We start from the raw sequence: 22,195 nt of genomic DNA on the forward strand, positions 1-22,195 counted from the left end.
CCCCGACCCTTATAGTTACCCACAAGCCCTTGCTTCCTCCTTTCTGTCTGAACCAAGATGGTGAGTGTGTAGCTTAGCCGACTGGGATTGAAACATTTTTTAAAATCTACTAACATCTCTAAGTTGCGGGCGTGAGGTGGTACAGAAATGACATGTGTGCGAAGTAGACTATTCATGTGCCATTTATGTTCGAGTATTAAGAAGAGCTTGTTGGTGATAATTAAAAAAAATACTGGATTTTGATTCGTAGGCGAAGTCCTGTGACCCGCAACGCTTCTCTGTTTCGGCGCGTTTGTATCGAGTCTTCGATTAAGAACCTAAACCCCGGGATTTATTGTTGACTGTTCTGAGAGATTTTGGGTTTAATGCATGTTGAGCATAAAGTGCAGACGTGACTAGAATATGTTTGTGAGATGCGGTGAACGTAGCAGGCCACATAGCTAAGAGTAGGTCTAGCCGGCTAGTTTGCTAACAAGTCAGGCTATATTTACTGTTTTAAATGAATATACCTACAGTTACATTTTTTGCAGGTTAAGAGATTTCAGAGCTTTGGTCAGTTTTTGTACTGGTATACTCGTAGTGAATCACGGAAAAAATAAGTATGTAGTTAGCTTAGTTGAGCTGAAACGGACAGTGGCGCATCAACAGGAGCTTTTGCGACGTGTTTTTCTTCACCTGCAATTTTGTGTGGCACATAGAAACTTTTAAAACCCTAGTAAAAGCCACAAAACGCTTGTGTGCGTTGTCTGAGTAGAGAACTGACTAAAGTTATTTTCTGCTCTTTTCAGCCTAAAGGAAAGAAGCCCAAGGGGAAAAAGGTGGCACCTGCCCCTTCAGTGGCCAAAAAGCACGAGGTCAAGAAGGTTGTGAACCCCTTGTTTGAGAAAAGGCCGAGGAACTTTGGCATTGGTAAGCTAAGTAACACTGTTTGAGACTGCCTGTAAATGGTTGTTCATTTGATTTGGTTGTCTCATAGTTTGTTGCTCTGTTCAAAGTGGTGCAGATGATGTTAAAGAATATTTGCTATCTTATCAGCAATGCAGACAGTATTCCACCAAGATCACTGATGCACACTGAAGTTTTCATATCTCTGTTTGGCATTAAGAAAACACTCATCTTGTACCCCTCATTTTACAAGGTCAGGATATCCAGCCGAGACGGGATCTGACCCGTTTCGTGAAATGGCCACGATATGTTCGCCTGCAGCGCCAGAGGGCTATTCTGTACAAGCGTCTCAAGGTTCCCCCTGCAATCAACCAGTTCACCCAGGCCCTAGACCGCCAGACTGGTAAGATGCTAAAAGCTGATGGTTTTGGGGTCTTCAAAAGTGGGTTTAAGGTGGTGGGGGGGTGTAAGATTCTAGGCTGAATTCTGGCTGTGGATCACTGTGTATTTAAGTACAACCATGTAGAAGCTGTGCATATGATGTGAAAGAATATTTGCTATCTGAATAATCAGTGTTGACACTTTTCCACCAAGATCACTGATGCACTGTACCTCAGTTTCAATTCTAATATTTGCTTGCAGTATGTGTTGTTGGGCTTATTCCCCATTTTAAAATCTTTTCTCCAGCCATTCAGCTGTTCAAACTGGCTCATAAGTACAGACCTGAGACCAAGCAGGAGAAGAAGCGCAGGTTGCTGGCTCGTGCCGAACAGAAGGCGGCTGGGAAAGGAGATGCCCCCACAAAGAGGCCACCTGTCCTCCGTGCAGGTGAGGTGTTCAATTTCAGTTTCTGTGGACTTAATACGATATAGTTGCACATAAAATGAGGCTTGCAGAGACTTGAGCAGCAAAAGAGAAAAAATGGTAGGCCTGAAGAACCGTCTTCAGGAAACATGGCAGCAGTGTTAAACACCCCTTTGCACCAGTTTGTAGACAAATGGAATTGCTTCCAGTGGGGACTGAATGGGAAATTCATGTCACACAGTGGCTGAGATTTTGTTGCTTTTTGGCCAGAGGAGCATCAGGCTGTTACTTGATTTCGGATGAGCTTCAAAATGTCATTTTCAGTAAAACTTACAAATTAGGCCTTGTGGGTTTTCCCTCTTCTGTTCTCTTTACGTTCTTGGTGTTCCCTTGTTTTGTTTTCAGGTGTGAATACAGTGACGTCACTGGTGGAGAGTAAGAAGGCCCAGCTGGTTGTGATTGCCCATGATGTAGACCCAATTGAGGTGTGTGCATCAGTTCTTTTATTGAAGGACTGATATTATGAACTTTTGACTGCTAAATCATTTTTGTCTGCAATGATGTCTTGAATTTCTTCACCTGAATTCACTGTGAAGAAAAAATTTAACCCTGAGCAACAACCACAGTATCATTTTTTTTATTTACCTCAGTATCAAGTTATTTGTCCAGGATTGCTTTTGGTCAGTATCAGTCATAACAGCCTGTTATTTGTGTAGCTGGTGGTGTTCCTTCCTGCTTTGTGCCGCAAGATGGGTGTCCCTTACTGCATCGTCAAGGGCAAGGCCAGACTGGGAACACTGGTGCACAGGAAAACGTGCACCACTGTCTGCTTCACACAGACCAACCCGTGAGTGGCATTATTTAAACAAAAAATTTGCACACATTGCCCTCAGCTATGATGACCTGAATTTCTTCACCTGAACAACCATGTGGTTTCTAATGAGCTTTTTAACCCTGAGCAAAGAGGTTTCTAGCTGGTGTTAAAGAATATTTCAGTAAAAGATCTATAATTAACATGGGTTTTTCTACCTCCTAGTGAGGACAGAGCTGCTCTTGCCAAGCTGGTGGAGGCTATCAAGACCAACTACAATGACAGATACGAGGAGGTCAGTTAGCTTTTCAGTGTGCTTCATACTTGTGATATCATACTTTTGAACTACTATTAAGTACCTTCTAGTACCCTTCAAAGGTACCATCACAGAATTGCTGTAACATAATGCAAAAATTCTTATGTACTTTTTTCTTATAGATCCGTCGTCACTGGGGAGGTAACATCATGGGTCCTAAGTCTACTGCTCGCATTGCAAAACTTGAGAAGGCAAAGGCCAAGGAGCTGGCCACCAAGCTGGGCTAAACACCTACCATGCTTGTTGTTTATAAGTAAAACAATAAAAAAACTCACACAAATTAAAGCATTTTGCCTCTTTTATTTTGTAGTTTTAATTCATTGTTCTGCACATGGTGTATACTGCATTCATTTTTATGGAGTCTTGGGGGCAAAAACTCATCCAGTCAAATAATCTAGCACCAATCTAGTGAGAATTGAGCAACTAATGACTAGTTGAGGCTAAATAGTTTCATTGACTTACATGCTGCTGTACAGTTATGTTGCCATTTTTTTTGTAGGGGGAGCTAATCATAAAGTAGGGCTTAGTATACAAATGTACACAAGTCTAGAGCCAGCTCTTGACATGGGTATTGCAGATACATATGCAAGGTTTTCCTCACCTTTTGCATGTGCAATGTGTAGTACATGTGTATACATAATTACTGATACAGAGTCAGTGGAATAACAATTTATACAGAACTTTTCAGTTGCTTTCATACACCAATGCGTTTGATGAACTTTGCATACCACATGTATGATGTAGCTGTACATAGTCCATACCTAAAAGGAGAATGAAGACAGGTCAAAATTGAGTAATTTCCTCATCCACTTATGTGCATTGTGTGGGTAGAATTTATCAATGTTTAATTTTTTTTTCCCTGGGAGTTAAGTTGGACAAACTTAACAAAATGCAGCAGAAAGATTAATCAAACCAGAGTACGTTGTTTTTTTTTTCAGTTTACATACTGTGCATCACTACATTCAGTAAATTGGGCCAGTTGTGCTCTCTGACTCCTGTGTCCAGGAGTTAGACTTGTAAATTTAGACTACACCTTTGCAAGCCCTAGTGAAATCAGTTTTAAACGTGACATAAGGTCGATCAGTGAGTATCCATAAAATGCTCAGAAAAACTTGTGAAATTTATATGATCCACCCTTTGTAAAGGTGCATAAAGACATACTGAAGTAAAGTACGATGCTTAATCAGTTGTAAATTCTTTTTTTAAATTTCTGAAAAGGTTTAAATAGAGCAAAGTACATTTTCATTGGTAATGGTGCATATACATCGCTGGATCTAAAATTGGGCAAGGTTGTACAAGGCTACATGATATAGAATTGAAGGAGCAGTTTATTTGATGTGAAATCTGAGATATAGAAGAAAAATTAAATGTAGTTGCTGGCTCACCATGTAACGATATACTGCATGTGTTCATTCCGTAGGGTTACTCTTGTCTGGCCTCCTATTGGTCCGCCTGGTATTGTGCTCTCTGAATGGAAATTGGGATATTTACCATTTAGTCATTGCTTTACCAATACCACCCTTCAGTCAGATGAATTCTGTAACCTGACCACCTATAAGTATGACTAAAGAGACACTAAAACTAGAAATTAAGTGTTTCACTACTATTACGCTGAGAAGTCAATGCTTCTGTTTTAGCCTGTTTGCATGGTAAATGGTTCAAAACCTGCTGGCTATTCACAGCAGGTAAATGTATGAGTTCAGGCAAAGAAGTCTTCATACCTCTACCACATAAACATGCAAACTCAGCTGGCTGACACATTGGTTTGTCCAAGGTAGTGAGGGAAGCTGGTTTTCTTTACCTATAAGTATGCATTCTGCTGGACAGCCAAGAGGAACACATGGCTTCAAGCCAGCTGTAGAATGCATTTCTGCTTTACTAAGCAGTGTTGTTGTTGTGTAACTTGTTCTCAATATGCAAATGGAAATTGTAGTTAAGAAGCAGCTCTAACCAATCACAGCATCAACGAAGATCTCCTCAGCACCAGTAGCCTTTGCCATGGCCTCCAAATCCCGATAGTGCCACCTGTTTGCCTCCACATTGTTCTGAGGGACAAATGGTTTCCGCTGCTCCGTCAAACGCACTATGCCCACCAGGTCCATGTTTTGTGTTACCTTGCAGATGAAACAGTGATTACACAGCAGAGTCAATCCAGTGATTGATGAGGTAGTAGAGGGAGAGAAGGAAAACCACTTTGCATTCCAAAACCCAGCATTGTTTTATGAAACTGAAATTGATCACACCATGGACACAGCAGACATGAGTTTTATTGTTAAACTTCACTATGTAAGTTTTTTGCTTTGTTAAAACTGAAAGAAGTACCATTAATGAGACAGAAGTACTGCCAGAGAGGTACAAACCCTCTAAAACTTAAAAGAACAGGAAAACCAAATCTGCTGTAAGATTCTTACCACAGATAAGGATTGTTTTTAAATTCAAAATGCTTACTGGTACTAGTGGTGTTTAGGCACAACTAATGAAACGAGTTTGTGTGGGGTTAGTTCTTTAAAATGCTGCTCTAATTTTGATGGGCTTGCAGAAAAACTTAACATCAGCTTCTTTCAACATTATCCCACCCAAACTTAATCCAACAGAGGAAACACTAAATTACAATAATATAACAATCAAAATGCCCAGTGCTGTTCATTATATGACAATCAGTTGTACATTTATGTAGCACCTTATAGCTAAAAGCAACAGATTTAAGCCAATGAGTTGACTAGTTACCTGACCCTTCATCCGGGTTTCTGGTCGAATTTTGTTTTTGGGGACGTAACCTCTGTTCACCAAGATTGTGATTCTGTGCGGTGGAAAACAGTGAGACATAAATGAAAGGTCTCATATGTTGTGAAGTCAGTATATGAGGCCAGAAGTCTGGATATGGTCTGTACGCACCCCAGATCAGTACAGTAGAATGGAGTGATGACATTAGCTCCACTCTCTACACTGGAGGACAGCCTCCCTGCCTCGCGAGCCTCTCTCTCAGGATCTACTGGAGAGCGGGGCAGGATGTACAGCTCCTGAGAGTGATCAAACCGCCCACGCACCTTCACACGCCTGTACTCCAGATCCTTCAGCTCCAAAGGACTGTCACATGATCACATCCAAAGATAAACTACATTAATACATTTTCAATTCATGCTACTAAGCAAAAATATAGGTAGAGCACTTATACTAGAGTAGTAGTTTATCTAATTTCTCTCTAATATAAATATCTAATATTTGTGCATTTTGTCCATCACTTCCTAGTTCTTGGGATACTGTTACACGTATATCTGTCTTGGCAATGTCAATTTAGTGGGAACGTACTGCTCTTTTAGTGTATGATAACTAATCAAATATTGGTTTGAAATATCCATAACATTTATACTAACACTGATAAAATTCCACTATTATTATCACTCTTTGTTTCATTCTTCTGTTCCTTGTTGTTCTGAGGCAGACTCACTCTGTAGGCAGTGGAACTGGATCTGCAGTTGTTAAATTCTGGAGCTCTTGGATCAACTTCAACTTCCATTGTCTGCGCTTCACCTAAAAAAATACATGAATACTGTTAATATATTTGACGTTTTGCATTTTCCCTTGGCTAAAATGGCAAATGACAGCACCTGCCATGTTCCAAGGCCAAACGTGGTCACAGGAATCAGCAGCAGTAGCCATTTCAGTAAGGAGTCTTCACCTTTTTCTGCTTGCGCAGCAGTAGAATTGGATTGTCGAACAAGTTTGACTGCAATACAGAACAGCATGTGAACCAATGGCTAGCCCTGCAATTTTATTTTTTATTGTAGATTGTATAAAATACACACTACAGCAATATGTATTATATACATATACAATATTTATCCCCCTTTGCTGCAGAAACACCCTCTACTCTTCTGGGAAGTGTTATACTAGATGTTGTAACATTGCTGTGAGGCTGCATTGGCTACATGACTGCATTTGGCTATGCACTATATAGGTCAGGTACTGATGGACTAGTTTTTGGTTTACAAATGCCATTCCAACTCATCCTAAAAGTATAGTAAGTAAAGTATAGCGTTCCATAGTTCCAGAGAAAAATGGTTTGCTCCACAAACCAATGCTGGGGAAGTTAATACCCTTCTAACCGATGCTTGGTGAACTTATGCTCATGTGTGGCATCCCCAGATCATCTCATTCCACTGGCAATGCTTTTCTATGGAGATTAACAAGCGATGTGTGCAACTGAATACCTTTGTCAGAAATAGGTAGTAAAGCAGCTGAACTAACTAATTAGAAAGGGTGTGTGGAAACCTTTAGACATTACTGTGTAGGTGAATATATTTTTAACAACTGTCCAATGCAAACCGCCAGGCCAGGACAACCCAAGTGTGTCTGCATTAACACAAAGACAATCTAATGCAAGTCTAAAGAAATGGAACAGTGATAACATGGGAACTTTGAAAAAAGAGCAACACAATTTTTATATTTATATTTATATATATATATATATATATATATATATATATATATATATATATATATATATATATATATATTCTTACCATTTTCACACTTGAACAAGGACTGTCTTGATTTGTTGAAAAGATTTCTCTTGGGAATCACTGTCTGAGCCTAGAAATAAAGGAAAAAGTGCTATACAAATAAATTTGATTTGATTTGATTTGAAATAGGAAACATGGGATAAGGATAATCTAACACTGACAAATACTGATAGAAGCAAATCTTTTTTTATATAGTATAAAGGTGATGTTCACATTCGCCAGCAATATTTGTTTTATAATTAAAAACAAAGACAATATCATAATAAATAATAATATTTAACAAGTAAAAGCAGTCAAAATAAAATATAACTCGGAACGTCCTTTAAAAATAATAAAGATATAAATAAAAACATAATAAAACTACACTAAATAAGTAGTATAAGTATATCAGAAAAAGAAACAAAGACGTGAACGATAACTTTGATAAGGAATAACAACAACATTTTTTTGTTACGAAATCCCAGTGCTTTAACCAGACATATAGGCGTTAAAAATCGTTAGAAATATAAAATATCATGATCTAAATTAAATAACAGCACAACTGCGAACAACAGGAAAGAGAGACCTACATTACACGAGCTTTAAAAATGTGAGAAGATCCCTAAACTTTACAAATATGTACAAATTCACCTGCTGAGCCGGTTTACCTTGAAATACTAGAGCCATAGTTAACTAATTAGCTAGCTAACTAATGTGAAAATAAACTTACATTAATCCGAATGATTCTGCGGCTGTAACTGCCTAACGTGAGCATGAATTTAAAGCCATTCATGATTACAAATTGTGAAAATTCCTCTGCTTGTGCGGCTGTTAGACGTGCAAACAGGTCAACCAGCTCCACAACACGTTCACTACAGCCTGCGCGTACAGGGAAGGATTTTACTGCAACCCTATCCGGAGAAACGCAGTTACACGCATGCGCCAGGTTAAACACGCGGGCACAAGTTAGAGGCGTTCCTGTCGCGGAGATATTTAGCGTTATATGTTTAAGTCACTATACTTTCCTTATCTGTTCTGAAATATGAACGTTTTGAGTGTGGCAGAGATATGAGAAGAAATGCGATGTGCGACACGCGTATTTGTACTTTTTTCCTGTCCGAGTCATAAATTGGTTCATCAGCTTCCAGTCAGTCACTGACTGTGGGATTTTGCGAGCTTGGCTGTTTCGAAGGTAAATAATGCGAGAAATTTACTCTGACTTTGTGCGGTTTGTTTAAGAAAGATAGTTTTTAACACCCGTTTTATGTGCTGTGCTGGAATTATTTCTGTTATTTCATATTATATGTACGTAAATGCCAAGTTAGACACGTGTCTGGTCTGTCGTGAATCTTTAAGTAAAGGCGCCTGATGTGAAATTATCTTTCATGTTAATTTTGTCCAGTTTTTGCAGGAATGATGTCCAGTCTTGCAGCCAAGTACGACTACCTGGACAAGCTGACACGCAAAGTGTTCCATTCTGAGACTGAAGAGCCTAAAAAGAGAGCCTACGGTAGAGTTCTGCTTAGAGCTGATTTGTAAAACGTCCACTTAAATATCACTCACTTAAATACCACGTCTCACCCATTACTTCGTATTTTAAGTAACAAACCCGTGTTATTGTTGAGGAGTCTGATATTCCGTTGGGTGTTGTTTTTAAGGAGTGCATATTTTACATTTGTTTTATTTTTACCCCTTTGGGTTTATGTACCCAAAACGGTCAAAATAAATCTTTACATGACCACTTTGTATACCTTAGAAAGTAACAGGCTGTTTTTGTTACTAACTTTTAGACTGATGTAAATGTAAATTTACCATATTCTGATTGGCTGCACTGCATTGTTCTTTTCTCAGTTCCATATCAAGGTGGTCGTGATGGGGTAGATAGTCTCCCCAAAAAGAAGCAAAAGAAGAAACAGAAGCCTACCAAAGGAAATAATAACACAAATGACAAGAAGCCAACTCCAAAGACCATTCAGAAAATGGCACAGAAACAGGCCAGTACAGCTGTACAGAATGCTACCCAGGTCAGAATTCAAAATGGGAGTCGGGTGCACATGCAGCAGAGGACTGAAGGTAAACCACATGTCTAAATTTGAATTAATCAGCAATGATTCCTGAACCGTAATAGAATATACACTCGCTGGCCACTTTATTAGGTACAGGCCACTTTATTTATGTTGGTGCCAGATGGGGCTGGTCTGAATTTTTCAGAAACTGCTGATCTACTGGGATTTTCACGCACAACCATCTCTAGGGTTTACAGAGAATGGTCTGAAAAAGAGAAAACATCCAGTGAGCAGCAGTTGTGTGGGTGAAAATGCCTTGTTGATGTGAGAGGTCAGAGGAGAATGGGCAGACTGGTTTGAGATGATAGAAAGACAACAATAACTCAAATAACCAACCAAAGTCTCTGAGGAATGTTTCCAGCACCTTGTTGAAAGTATGAAACAAAGAATTAAGGCAGTTCTGAAGGCAAAAGGGGATCCAACTTTTTACTAGTACCTAATAAAGTGGCCAGTGAGTGTATGTGGAGCTATGTTCATTAATGTGTTTTATTCAATTCCAAAGCAAGGTCTGAGGGGGAATTTAATGCAGTCGATATTTTGAGGAGAAGACTTCACCAGAAGATTGAGGCGTCTCGTGGACAGGTAAATGAACCAGATTGAAAGAATCTAGGCAGAACCGAAGTACTGCTGTGTTTGACATTAGATTATAATATAGACTTGCTGGACAGTGTGGTAATTCATAATGTATGAAGTGCACGATATAACATTGTTCATTGGGGCTTTCATGATTGCTTGTTTAGACGTGTTTTCTTGATTTAAAAGATTGTTCATGTTTAAGTTCTTGATAAATCGGCACCAGTTGTCAGTTTGCGTAATTGTAATGCGTATTTTAAATTCTCCTTCTGGTCTCTTATAGTAAGAAGCTGAGCCTGATGAACATGCAGTATAGCATATATGCTTTTTGGCACATAATGTTTTATTTATAAGGATTCATAGTGAATTTTTACCCAATTTAGTATTGTCAGTGGTGCATGGTTTGTAAATGGTTTACAAAGTCCATCATTATTGATCGATTAGAATTGTCTAAATAATTTGTCAAAATAATTGGAATCTCTACCTTCCCCCATTCCTGTTGATAAAATGCAAAAGTTAATCACAAAGAATAATTGTAAGATTACATGATTTAGGGCTGAATGATTTGGGAAAATTGTCCAATTAAACCTTTTCTGATCAGTATTGCGATGGTGATGGTGAGACTTTAGGACGGAAGCTACATCTCTGTAATTCATGATCTTATCCATTAACTTCAGATAACAAAACAGTATTACAGAAACATCCTAACTAGACAAATTTTCCTAAATTCTGTCCTAACTTTTAACAACCCCAGAGATGTCTTAACTTCTGTTTTAATCATCTGTTTCTGTTGTTTTATGCAGTGACTTGTATATGTTGTAACTTGCATAATGATACTACGTTTATCTACACTGAAAATGGTGCTTTGAGTTCTGAGGGTTTTTTTTTAAATCATAGACACTGCAGATGTTTTCCATCTTACACTCTTATCACCTTCATATGTTAAACTTGATGAAAACTCATCAGATAAATCATTACAGTGAATGGTGGTGAATAACGAGGAGACAGGGTTGAACGTGTGTCTTTATTAGGAGAAATAACGTTAGTGTGGAAACTGGGGAGCAGCGATGCTCTGATAAACAGCATGCAACATTATCACAATATTCTTAACTTCCAGTTTATAGCCCTTTAGTTTGAACTTTTGTACATCAAAGATAACAGTAGCCAGCTCCCTGGCTAACTTTGATAGAGTAAGTTAAGATTTCCTAGCTCCCTAGAAAAGAAACTAAGATAATTAAAAGAATTTAAAGAATTTGAAAAAATCTTTGAAAAATCTTACCTTGAACGGTCAGATCTTGCCTTCAGACTAAGATAGGAAGTTTCTATAAAATGGCCCAGGCCTGTTACTTCAGCTGTGAATGTCATGTAAACAGCACATGGTTGTTTCTGATTTCATCTATAGGTAGTTTGCAAAGTCCAAGTTATCATGTTAAATTTCCCAATTTAAAACTTGTCAAGGAAACATGTTCAATAGAGTGTTATAATTAAAACTGTAGCTCTTGTGGGTTGTAAATTGCACTCTTTCGAGTTGTGATTGACCTTAATTACTGTTTTAATTGGTAACAGCAGCTGTACTGGCTTCTATATAACTTTAGAAAATTTGAGTCTTTGACTGTGGGTTTTTTTTTTTTTTTTTTTTTTACTTTAGGGCCCTCCCAAAGATCCCTCCTCTGAGGAGGTGCAGAAAAGACGAGCAAAACGCAAGCAGGAGAGAGAGCGCAAAAAAAGGAAAAGGAAAGAATTCCTTATAAAGAAGTTGGCACAGAGTGCTTCCACTGAAGCAGAAGATGAAAGTAAAGTGCTGGAAGCGCCCACATCTCCAGACACTTCTACGGCAACCAGACCTGCCAAAAAGGGCACAAGCACAATAGTCTTCAACAAGGTAGATGTTGGGGAGGAGTATGTGGACAAAGGGACTAAACTAAAGGAGAAGAAAAGGAAGGTGAAAGGAACCCTCACTCCACTTACAGGGAGGAATTACAAACAGCTTTTGTCTCGGGTAGAGGCCAGGAAGGCTCGTCTTGAGGAGCTGAGAGAGAAGGATGAGGAGAAGGCCAGGAAGGAGGAAGAGAAGATGAGATGGACCAATATTCTCTACAAGGCTGAGGGCATGAAGATCAAAGACAATGAAGAGCTTCTACGTGCTTCTTTGAAAAGGAAAGAGAAGAGGAAGGCTCAGAGGAAGAAAAAGTGGATGGAGCGGAGCCAGCATGTGGTGGAAAAGATGCAACAGAGACAGGACAAGCGATGTAGGAACATCCAGAAACGCAAACAGAGCAAGATTGAGAAGCGTAAACAGAGGGCCAGGAAGAAGGGTAGAGTAATGCCTGAGGATTTAAAGAAGGCTGCTGTATAGAGAAAAAAGGAAAAAAAGAAATGGAGAGCCAGAAGGACAGCAAAGAACGAAAATGAATTGTAAAGAACATCTGAATAAAGAGAATGACAATTTTATGCTTGGTCGGAAGCCAAATCCTATTTGTCAAAAAAGATGTATTCTGAGTAGTCCATGAATCTGACTTTTCTACCATGTTGAGCCAAGACCCTACGTAAATATATATAGGCAACCAATAGGCTGAAAAGAAGTGGTTGAATAAATGTTTTAATGATTAAGATTTTTGAACCATCATTCAGGGTGGTTTGATGTGGAAAAGCTCCATTCTAGAAAAGCCTACTGAGTCAGAATTGTTCATTTGTGGGACTGTGGAAATCAGATGTCTGATGTGTTTAAAGGCTGCCTTATAGAAAGCTATTAAAGGAGGCACTGATTTCGGACAAGTCGTGGTGCTTTATTTTCCAGCTGCTGCTGGTACAAGCAGAGCGTTTCTCTATTGTAACACATTCTCTAAGCAGCTTTAGTCTCTTTCTTTCTCTACACACTCGGTGCAGTTCGTAGCCCCTACCTCTCCAATCAGAGTCTAGAAAAATACATATAAATAACATGATTAAGAGAATCCAGCGACACTCAGCAAAAATGTACCCAAGGAAAAAAAAGTCTTTGGGGCATTTTAGTGTACCACAGGACGCAACAGAGGTAGTTTTCTGAAATGCCTTTCATTTCTGATACAGAGAAATTCAGTTTAGACCCAGAGTTCTTAATATGGACATGGTACTGACTACAGAATGATTTGCAACTTCAGAGATCTATAAATATACGTTTCATCTAGAACTATGACCCCGTACAGAAGTAAAATAGGAAAAAGATAATGATTTCCTTTAAATTTGATATAAAGTATAACATTTACAAAGTAGGATAGATTTAAATCATGACTAAGGCTATCAGGTCTGCATCACGTGCGTCATGAACAGCGAACTAACGAGCAGCATGGGTCTTTTCTGCAAGGATAGTTCTCAGCTGTTAATTATTAAAGCGAGAATGGTGAGATTTGAATGGTGAGAGTTGTTTTTTTTTCCCAATTTATAAACATTAGCCTCTCTTCGGCGTTGCTGCCATGGCTAAACGCGCATGCGCAGTTAAAAACAAACCAAACAAAAAAACGTTCTTATTAAGGCCATATGCCACGAATCGGATAGGTATGCGATCAAGTACCACACACAAAAGTGGCTCAGGTCAATTTTGAAAAGATCAAACTATTTAAAATATTTTTCTTAGTGTTGTATTTATACCAGATCAAATTTTGGCTTAGTTCGGTCATTCTTTAAGCATGCAGTTAATCTCAAAACCTGGCTGGAATCTGCTGAGGCAAATTAATTTTTAGAAGTTATAATACGTTCTAGACAGGTAGCGCGCCTATTGGGACGAGGCCCTAGTAGCTCCGCCCATACAGGAAGCTATTTTTAAAACAAGGGTTTTGGACAACCGCATATTATCGTACAACTGAACGCTCTTCAGATTGTGTACTGCTTCTGACTTTGGTCTGCTCGTTAGTGTGGTCGTATGAGGTTTTGGATGTTGCCAGGATTCAAGGTTGAGAGGAGCGTCTGTGGCGTTGTGTACACGTGACGTCGTCAGCTGAGACTAATGCAGAAGCTGCCTTGAAACTTTCAGTCGGTAAATATCAAATTCTTCATAATGGATTTTAGCAGTGTCAGGAACGGACGCACCATCAGCCTCGCATTCCTTTTGTTTCTAAACTGTTAGGGTCGAGGCTAACAGTCCTCTTACAGTTAGTGTGTATATCACTGTCGACCTATCTCCGATCAGATAGATACAGGCTTTGCATTGGTAGTCGACGAGTAACAGAATGTGAAAGTCTTCCCAAGTTCACAAATGATCAGTAATGTTAAGAAGTCTACTCTCTTGGAAGGCACCATTAGTGTATTGGTATGCTGAGGAGACCGGTACGGAATTGGGCTTCAATTTGGAAAAGACCAGTAAGGCTAATAAACTGCCAGAAGAAGGTAAGAGCTGCTAAGTTAACTTTTTTTACTAACTCACAATTATCTTATATGTATCTGCCTCAAACATAACATTTAACCATTACTTCTTATTCAGACAGGCATGGCTCGTCAGTTGCACGCTCGAAGGCTCGAGGGAGTCGACAAGAACATTTGGTAATTATTTACCTGCAGGATTTAAATGGTTTGGATGTGGATGAAGAAGACCTAAAAGTACATGAAATCAAACCTGTATAAATTTTAACGTAACCTGGGTTACTGAGTACAATAGTAATGTGTCCAGTAGGCATTTCTCCTGGTTGCTTCCCAAGATGATGACATGAGAAGACAATAAGATAATGTGCAGTAGATGGTTACTGCATCTTCTGAAGAATCTGATTAAATCTGATGAAGGCCTTGCAAGTGGACCAAAACATTTGTTTTTTACTGATTAAAGTTATTCTCTTTTATGCATAAGGTGAATATTTTTTCCATAATTAATAAATAATTGTAAATTCTGCCGTGACTGAAATTAATCTTAGTGAAGCCACTAACCTGTAGCTGTAGCTATCCTGAGTATTTTGCCAGTTTGTAATGACTTATTTTTATCTGCTAGGGTCGAGTTTACACAGCTAACTGCTGATTATAAAGCGGTGAACGTGGGTCAGGGATTCCCTGACTTCTCTCCTCCAAGCTTCATCCAAGAGGCTTTCTGCAGTGCCATTACTGGAGGCGCCTCCATGCATCAGTACACACGAGGCTTCGTAAGATGTTTGGTTGTTTTAATTCTGCACTCCTCTGTGCTCCCATTAGCACAGTTTTAGCATTTCCCAAAATGGTTAAGTCTTTGACAATAAATGATATAATATGAGCATGACATTAAAAATAATGAGGAATCTGTTTCTTCTGGACTTTTTATTTTATTTAAGGAGAAGCAGGTCTTATCCACATTTATAGAACAAGCCATTGGGCCTCATTCACCAACTTTTCATGAGGGGAGATTTCTTCTTAAAACCCATTCTTCTTAAAAAGCCATTAAAAAATGGCTCAAGTCAAGAGGCTTTTGTCATTCCATCTGTGTATAAATACACAGTGGAGTGAAATTATGTTCCTTCAGGAACAACACGGTGCAACAAGGAACAAAAAGTGCAAACGTGTGCAAATAAAAAAAATTAAGCTAGAAACAATATAATAAATATGATAAACAGACATTAGACACAGTAAACAGGACAGTACAGCACAGACACAAAACTTAGGAAGATATTGGTGAATGAGGTCTGTTGTTATTAATTTTCTTGAGGGAAAATGCAATGTGACCTACAGGGCCACCCAGCACTTGTCAAGATCCTTGCAAAGTTCTTTGGGAGGATTGTGGGCCGGGACATTGACCCTATGGAGGACTTCCAGATTACTGTGGGAGCATATCAGGCTCTTTTCTGCACCTTTCAGGCTCTGATTGATGAGGGTGATGAGGTAGGCTCAGCAAAGTGATCTTCAATGTTTGTTTGGAATATACACATTTATGTACAAAGGTTTGGAGACATCTGGTCATCTAGGATTTCTTCTGAAATCAAAGATATTAATGGGGAGTTCTCCCCCTTTGCTGCAGTAACAGCTTCTGCTCTTCTGGCTTCTGCTCTTCTTTGATTTCATTCAACTACAAGAACATTAGTGAGGTCAGGTCCTGAAATTGGATGAATAGTTCTGGATTAGTTCTCACAGACACCACTCCAGAGAACAAAGTTGCACTACTTCACAACCCAGTGCTGGGGAGCATTATACCCTTCTACCCAATACTAGCCAATACTTGACTCTTATGCAGCTGCTTCAGAGTGTCCCATTTTATTGCAATTACCTTTATATGGAGATTATACAAACTTGCCGGAGACTAATTAGAAAGGTTGTTTGCATACCTTTGGACATATACCATATTGAAAATAAGACAATGGCTTAAGTACTTTATTTCATGTAGTGGAATTGAACACATTGGAGCATCCTTGTCCTTTATTGCTCATATTATCTAGTAGATAAATGTTCCTGTCTTTCCTCTTTCATGCCTGTCCTCTGGGCCAGGTGATCATTGTGGAGCCTTTCTTTGACTGTTATCAGCCAATGGTCAAGATGGCTGGGGGAACACCTGTCTACATCCCGCTAAAACCTGTAAGTTAGCTGTTGCTAGTTTGTCAGTCATCTAATTTGTACAGTTTGCACATTTTACTGTAAACTGAATTTGGTGTTACTGGCATGTGTGTCTGTCCACAGAGAAAATCCACTGGCCCAGCTTTGTCCAGTGCAGATTGGGTTTTAAGTCCTGAAGAGCTAGCTAGTAATTTAAATCCTCGCACGAAAGCTATCGTCATCAACACTCCTAATAACCCATTAGGCAAAGTAAGTTTGGAATTATCTGTTTCCAGATTTAACATACTTTTCAAGGGTAATTTGCTTAATCAAGTTTTTTCCAATTGCTTAAAGTGCCAAGTGAAAGAATGTGTAAAGTATCATTTAGAACTGGCGAGTGCCAACAGCGATCCCAAATCAGTAGATAATATGAAGCTTCATGAAGTTAAGTTGGTTCAAATTATAACTGCTTAAATATATTTGATAGTCACCTCTCTTTTAACCTCTTATTTTGCAGGTTTATCAAAGGGATGAGTTGCAGATGATAGCTGATTTCTGTATAAAGCATGATATTATTTGCATAAGTGATGAAGTCTATGAATGGTTGACGTATGATGGAGCACAACATATAAAAATAGGTGAGAATTTTTTTGCAGGCCATGAATTTAGAGAGATTTTTAGTTATCACTTAGTCATTTAAGAATGCTTATTTTTTGTATGTATATATATATATATATATATATATGTGTGTGTGTGTGTGTGTGTGTGTGTGTGTGTGTGTGTGTGTGTGTGTGTGTATATATATATATATATATATATATATATATATATATATATATATATATATATATATATATATATATATATATATATATATATATATACACACACAGATGCTTATGTAGGTCTTTACTAGGTGCATAGAATTTTACTGAAATTAAGTATGAGATGCAGTAGCAAAAGCTGCTGAAAGATTTTTGCCTTTCATTCTGTATTCCGTTACAATTCAGTGCATCATGAAATCTTAAATTTATTGTGATTTTATTCAATCTGCATATTTTACAATATACATTTATACAATAGACCATGATTTGTACATTTTAAAAAATGGCTTGAAGGAATTATTTTGGCCAAAGTATGAGTGCACACTTTATTTAATATTATTAAAATGAATTGTTATTAAATATAACATCATTTATTTATTATGATCTGTGTTTCCATTGTAGCTAGCCTACCTGGCATGTGGGAGCGCACAGTTACTATTGGAAGTGCAGGCAAGAGCTTCAGTGCCACAGGATGGAAGGTAACCTATGAAAACTCAGGAAGACTCTGTAGACTCTTCAGTCACTCAGTTCTCACTTGATTTGCTTTGTTACTTTGCCTCTGCTGCTAAGATAAGAAGAGGCCCAGGGTCTGTAATCATTATCTCAAATTAGACAATTAGCTGCTGACTGTGTGTATTGTTCTTGCTACATTCCAAACTCTTTTACTCCAGGCCTTTTTGTGAATTAAGGCCCAATCCCATTTCACCCCTTGCCCCTACCACTTACCCCTTGTCCTTTTTTTTTTTTTCACGTTCACGTCAAGGGGTAGGGTGTCCCAGTTCTTGTTCAGATAGAACGGTAGGGCGAAGAGTTCGGGCTACAAAGGGATGTGTCCTCCAAACAGTTTTTTCAGATGTACATTCCAAACAGGTTATGAGAAAAAAGAACACAAATATAAGCATTTTCTCTGTTAAAAATTCTGATTTAATGTTGTTTCAATGCATCATGGATACATATTCTCTTCATATGCTAGTGTCTTGGTAGCTATCTAGCTAAATTTCCCCCACAGTACTGATGCCTTAAATAAATAGGTAGGGGTAAGAATAAGAAATGGGATGTAGTTTTTGCTCTAGAAAAACTTGGCTAAAAACCACATGATATTAAGTGTGATAAAACTAATTGTTTCACTGGTGTTGGGGTTCTCATTCCCAGTCCTGGTGAGTCCACACTATACTTGTCACGTAACATTAACTGCTTCAACTTGTTCAGATAGCTAGCAAGTTATGTAGATTAGGGAACCCCTGTATTAGTGTGATTCAAGTGCCTGTTCTGCTCATGTTTTCATGTATCTGTGTTTTAGGTGGGTTGGGCAATGGGACCAGGAAACATTATAAAGCACTTGAAAACCATCCATCAGAACTCTGTGTACCACTGTGCCACTGCTGCTCAGGTAAGAGACACCTCAGGATGCATTGATATAATATAATATAGATTCTGTCCAAGTTCAGTTTTATATAGCATATTTGGCTAAAATTGTAACATAAGATTTGAATGCTTCAGCTTGCACAGCTCATTATTGGAGAACTGTGCTCCCTTTTTTTGAATAGACCAAGATTCCAAGCCAAAAACAGGAAGAGATGTTATTAGGGATGTGGTATAAACATTCTGGTTTGAGGCTACACAATGTGATAAAAATGCCAAAATGTTGAAAGGCCTGTTGTTTATGCGTTTGTCTGATTATGTAGCAGCAAGGATTTTACTTATTGCCATATACTGGATATACTAAGCAGTTTAAGTCAGATGTGTTTACAAATGGTTGTTCTGTAGGAGGCTGTGGCAATGGGCTTTCAGAGGGAATATGACACGTTTGGCACAGAAGACAGCTACTTTAAACAATTACCTGCACAACTCCACAAGAAACGCCTCAGGCTGGCTGAGTGTCTGAGGAGTGTGGGTCTGGAGCCCGTCATGCCCCAGGGTGGATATTTCATGATCACAGACATCTCCAGTCTTCGTAAGTATTATGTATGGACTTTGCAGTAGAAGCATATTGAAACCTGTTGCAAGTTGAAATTATCAATCAGGGGGTAATTTGTTTATTCTCATTTACCTCTGATCAGAATCCTTAAGACTGTGTGTTAGGACTGCAGTATACTTATGTATTTTATACACATACTGATTACATATAAAAATAAAATGGTAAATCAATAATATGATGCTCATACAGTATCTCACAATTTCTGCAAATATTTAATTATATCTTTTCATGGGACAACACTATAGAAACAAAACTTGGATATAACTTAAAGGAGTCAGTGTACAGCTTGTATAGCTGTATTGTATACCGTTGTATACCATTAATGTCTAAATAGCTGGAAACTTGAAAAAACATTTTTTGCGAGATACTGTAGATCGGCTTGCAAATTACTGTGGGGGGGAAAAAACGTGATAAGTTAGTGGGTTCATTTAAGCATCAAGTGATTTTCAGATGAAAAAAACTAGCAACTGCTTTAGCCTGAGTAGAGCTGGCTAGTCTATCACAGATGGTTAGTAGCTAAAGACACAACAACAATAAGGGACAAGTGATTAAACCCACTGTTTGCAAGAAAAGCCCATAATGTGACATGGAAAACATTGGCATTGTGGATGTCTTCTGTGGAGTGTAAAATGGCCTGAAACCCGTATTAATTTGAAATGTCTGTCCTGTAGAGGTTGACCTGAATGACCCCAGTACTAAGGACGAACCCTATGATTTCAGAATTGTCAAATGGCTTATCAAAGAGAAGGTACACATAAATTGCTTTGACCAGAATGTGGAACAACCCTTGAACAAAGTGATGCATGCAAGATTTTTATTGTGATATGAACAGGTTGTGATCTGTATGTTTCCTCAGGGTTTGGCCACTATTCCTGTGTCTGGGTTTTACAGCCCAGAACACAGAGGCAACGTCCAGAACTACATCAGGTTCTGCTTTGTCAAGGTAATTTGGTTTGTTTGTATCTAAAAACAGTAGAAATAGTACAGGGTAAATTAATAATGAATAATTACTAATTATTGTAAAGATTGTAATGATATTATGGCAACTATTCACAGATGATGATAATGATGAAGATGCACTGAAAAAACTGTGTGTGTGTGTGTGTGTGTGTGTTTGCTGTGAACAGGAGGACTCAACCCTGAAAGCAGCAGAAGACATTATACGACAGTGGAGTGTCAAAAAATGAGCGTTGGCCATTTCTAAGAGATAAAGATGATGATGATACTGATTCCGTCCAAACTTGGCTCTGCACAGCATGTGTGACTCAGCATGTGAAACATCAAAATATTTCCCAAGAAATGCTTGGTTTAGATCACATACCCCACTGAAGATGAATATTGTTAATATTTGACAGAATTGTTTAAATGAAGTCAGAATATGTTGCTGCTTTTGTTCTTCTTGTCCAACAGCTTGCATAGTTTAATAGTTTTTGTTTCGGACTAGAAACTAGGCATATGTAACTTCAAAACTTTTTTGCATCATTTGATGTGACTGTAATGTGTATCAAAATGAAAAATTGTTACATTTCAGAATATTTACAGATAGACACAGATACTGGCCAAACAGCCTTTTAAATCTTTCAAAAATGTTTTTTTTTTTCCTGAAACATTTGGTTGTGTTTTCTGAATATTTCTGAAGACACTCTGTGGGAGCAGTGGTACCATCCTCAAGATGTATTTGTACATGCAGACCCAGCATATTTTCTCCGGCCCTGTAAAATCTACAGTTGGCTTCTAGACTGCTGCTTAGGTGGAATATGGGGAAAAGTGTACTGATCTTGCCAACAGAAGGAGCTATTAGCCTTCATTGAGTAGTAAAGTAAACTCTAAATTATACTGATTTTTAAGAACAATCAAATGATTGTGGTGATTTAAAAAGTACACACTACAATTATAAACTTGCTTGGTGTTATTTTGATGTTTCTGAATTGTTAATTCAGTGTTTTAAAAGAGATATTCTTGATTTTGAAGAGATTTTGAAATTTCTTTTCCTGGATTTTGCATGTTTCCATTTTGTTGTATTACTGAAACTACTTCTGGTCAAACTAGCCCATCCAGCATCTTAACACATATAAAACGGTAGCAGTGTTTATATATCCATTTAGATGCATTAAAACTACGTCAGTTATGAGGTTTATTGTAGTTAAATATATCATTACTGTGAATAATCAAATGCACTCCAGGAGAGAAATCAACCTCATAGTGTTCATGCACATCACTTGTGTAAGCCTGTTTCTGGTCAGTGTGTAAGCCACCTGTTATTTATATAAACTGGATGGATTAATTAGTTAAAGTCTTTGGGTTTTTCTACAGCAGAAGTGTTTATGAGTAGGTAACATTACTTGCCTATAACAGCTTCCCCTTGCCTTCCAAAAACACCCCTCTTTGCAACCGTAAAACAAAGAGATTGGAATATTTTAATGAACGTTTTGGTGTGAACGTTTTTCTTATATATATGATAAATAAAAGCAAGTGATTGGGATGTTGATCAGAAACGTTTAGGAATTTTCCTGCTTAGACAATTAATTGCCCTGCAGGCAGTGCTAGAGTCTTACATCCTAAAAAAATTACAGTAGGAAAGCAAAAGGATAACAACCATCCATCCATCACCTCCGCTTCTCCGGGGTTCGGGTCGCGGGGGCAGCATCCTAAGCAATGAGGCCCAGACCTCCCTTTCCCCAGCCACTTCCACTAGCTCTCCAAGGGGGATTCCGATGCGCTCCCAGGCCAGCTGGGCGATATACTCACGCCAGCGTGTCCTGGGTCTTCCCCGGGGTCTCCTCCCAGGTGGACTTGCCTGTGACACGTCCCGAGGGAGGCGTCCAGGAGGCATCCTAACCAGACGCCCGAACCACCTCAGCTGGATAACATTGAATTTTAATTAATGTGGTGTGAATATTCTTGTATTTTCTAAAAATAAAATTAAGTGATACCGATTTTCAACAGCATGTCTAATTAGCGATTTCCCTGCTTAGCCCATAGA

The 22,195-nt window shown here is 38.5% G+C and overlaps 4 protein-coding genes and 4 non-coding genes across 12 annotated transcripts; 7 read left to right on the forward strand and 1 right to left on the reverse strand.

Annotated features, from left to right (window-relative positions):
• Positions 1-38: 38 nt before the first annotated feature.
• On the forward strand, positions 39-3,101 carry rpl7a (ribosomal protein L7a). 2 transcript variants are annotated; one of them, XM_037533258.1, is made up of 8 exons: positions 39-60; positions 789-909; positions 1,139-1,288; positions 1,573-1,713; positions 2,095-2,174; positions 2,406-2,536; positions 2,726-2,795; positions 2,939-3,101. In XM_037533258.1, exons 1-8 carry the CDS (start codon positions 58-60, stop codon positions 3,041-3,043), a joined length of 801 nt encoding a protein of 266 aa, XP_037389155.1. In that variant the 5' UTR covers positions 39-57; the 3' UTR covers positions 3,044-3,101. The 2 variants fall into 2 exon arrangements, with proteins under 2 accessions (XP_037389155.1, XP_037389154.1); XM_037533257.1 differs by lacking the exon at positions 39-60 and adding an exon at positions 133-156.
• Positions 999-1,071, forward strand: LOC119262312. Its single transcript, XR_005129542.1, has one exon. It is a non-coding gene; the product is annotated as a small nucleolar RNA SNORD24 (small nucleolar RNA).
• Positions 1,418-1,491, forward strand: LOC119262311. Its single transcript, XR_005129541.1, has one exon. It is a non-coding gene; the product is annotated as a small nucleolar RNA SNORD24 (small nucleolar RNA).
• LOC119262307 lies at positions 2,242-2,307 on the forward strand. The gene has a single exon (XR_005129538.1). It is a non-coding gene; the product is annotated as a small nucleolar RNA SNORD36 (small nucleolar RNA).
• On the forward strand, positions 2,580-2,652 carry LOC119262306. Its single transcript, XR_005129537.1, has one exon. It is a non-coding gene; the product is annotated as a small nucleolar RNA SNORD36 (small nucleolar RNA).
• On the reverse strand, positions 3,097-8,208 carry LOC108431026 (surfeit locus protein 1). Its single transcript, XM_017703900.2, has 9 exons — positions 8,049-8,208; positions 7,340-7,409; positions 6,425-6,543; positions 6,265-6,347; positions 5,712-5,903; positions 5,544-5,616; positions 4,768-4,930; positions 4,202-4,283; positions 3,097-3,577 (listed from the first exon to the last, which is right to left on the reverse strand). The coding sequence occupies exons 1-9, from the start codon at positions 8,109-8,111 to the stop codon at positions 3,511-3,513; spliced, it is 912 nt and encodes a 303-aa protein (XP_017559389.1). The 5' UTR covers positions 8,112-8,208; the 3' UTR covers positions 3,097-3,510.
• A 1-nt stretch (position 8,209) lies between these two features.
• Positions 8,210-12,732, forward strand: surf6 (surfeit 6). 2 transcript variants are annotated; one of them, XM_017703899.2, is made up of 5 exons: positions 8,210-8,510; positions 8,721-8,828; positions 9,170-9,391; positions 9,887-9,966; positions 11,606-12,732. In XM_017703899.2, the coding sequence occupies exons 2-5, from the start codon at positions 8,732-8,734 to the stop codon at positions 12,311-12,313; spliced, it is 1,107 nt and encodes a 368-aa protein (XP_017559388.1). In that variant the 5' UTR covers positions 8,210-8,510; positions 8,721-8,731; the 3' UTR covers positions 12,314-12,732. The 2 variants fall into 2 exon arrangements, with proteins under 2 accessions (XP_017559388.1, XP_017559387.1); XM_017703898.2 differs by having other exon boundaries at positions 8,730-8,828.
• Positions 12,733-13,704: 972 nt separating this feature from the next.
• Positions 13,705-21,700, forward strand: kyat1 (kynurenine aminotransferase 1). Of its 3 annotated transcripts, XM_017703904.2 has the most exons (14): positions 13,705-13,966; positions 14,223-14,316; positions 14,411-14,469; positions 14,909-15,056; positions 15,616-15,765; positions 16,366-16,452; positions 16,555-16,680; positions 16,928-17,048; positions 17,637-17,713; positions 18,535-18,624; positions 19,002-19,188; positions 19,884-19,960; positions 20,069-20,155; positions 20,340-21,700. In XM_017703904.2, the coding sequence occupies exons 2-14, from the start codon at positions 14,242-14,244 to the stop codon at positions 20,397-20,399; spliced, it is 1,344 nt and encodes a 447-aa protein (XP_017559393.1). In that variant the 5' UTR covers positions 13,705-13,966; positions 14,223-14,241; the 3' UTR covers positions 20,400-21,700. The 3 variants fall into 3 exon arrangements, with proteins under 3 accessions (XP_017559393.1, XP_037389049.1, XP_017559392.1); XM_037533152.1 differs by lacking the exon at positions 13,705-13,966 and having other exon boundaries at positions 13,974-14,316; XM_017703903.1 differs by lacking the exon at positions 13,705-13,966 and having other exon boundaries at positions 13,974-14,316; positions 14,415-14,469.
• Positions 21,701-22,195: the final 495 nt, after the last annotated feature.

This window comes from Pygocentrus nattereri, chromosome 23 (assembly GCF_015220715.1).
Source record: "Pygocentrus nattereri isolate fPygNat1 chromosome 23, fPygNat1.pri, whole genome shotgun sequence".
NCBI classification, from domain to species: Eukaryota; Metazoa; Chordata; class Actinopteri; order Characiformes; family Serrasalmidae; genus Pygocentrus; species Pygocentrus nattereri.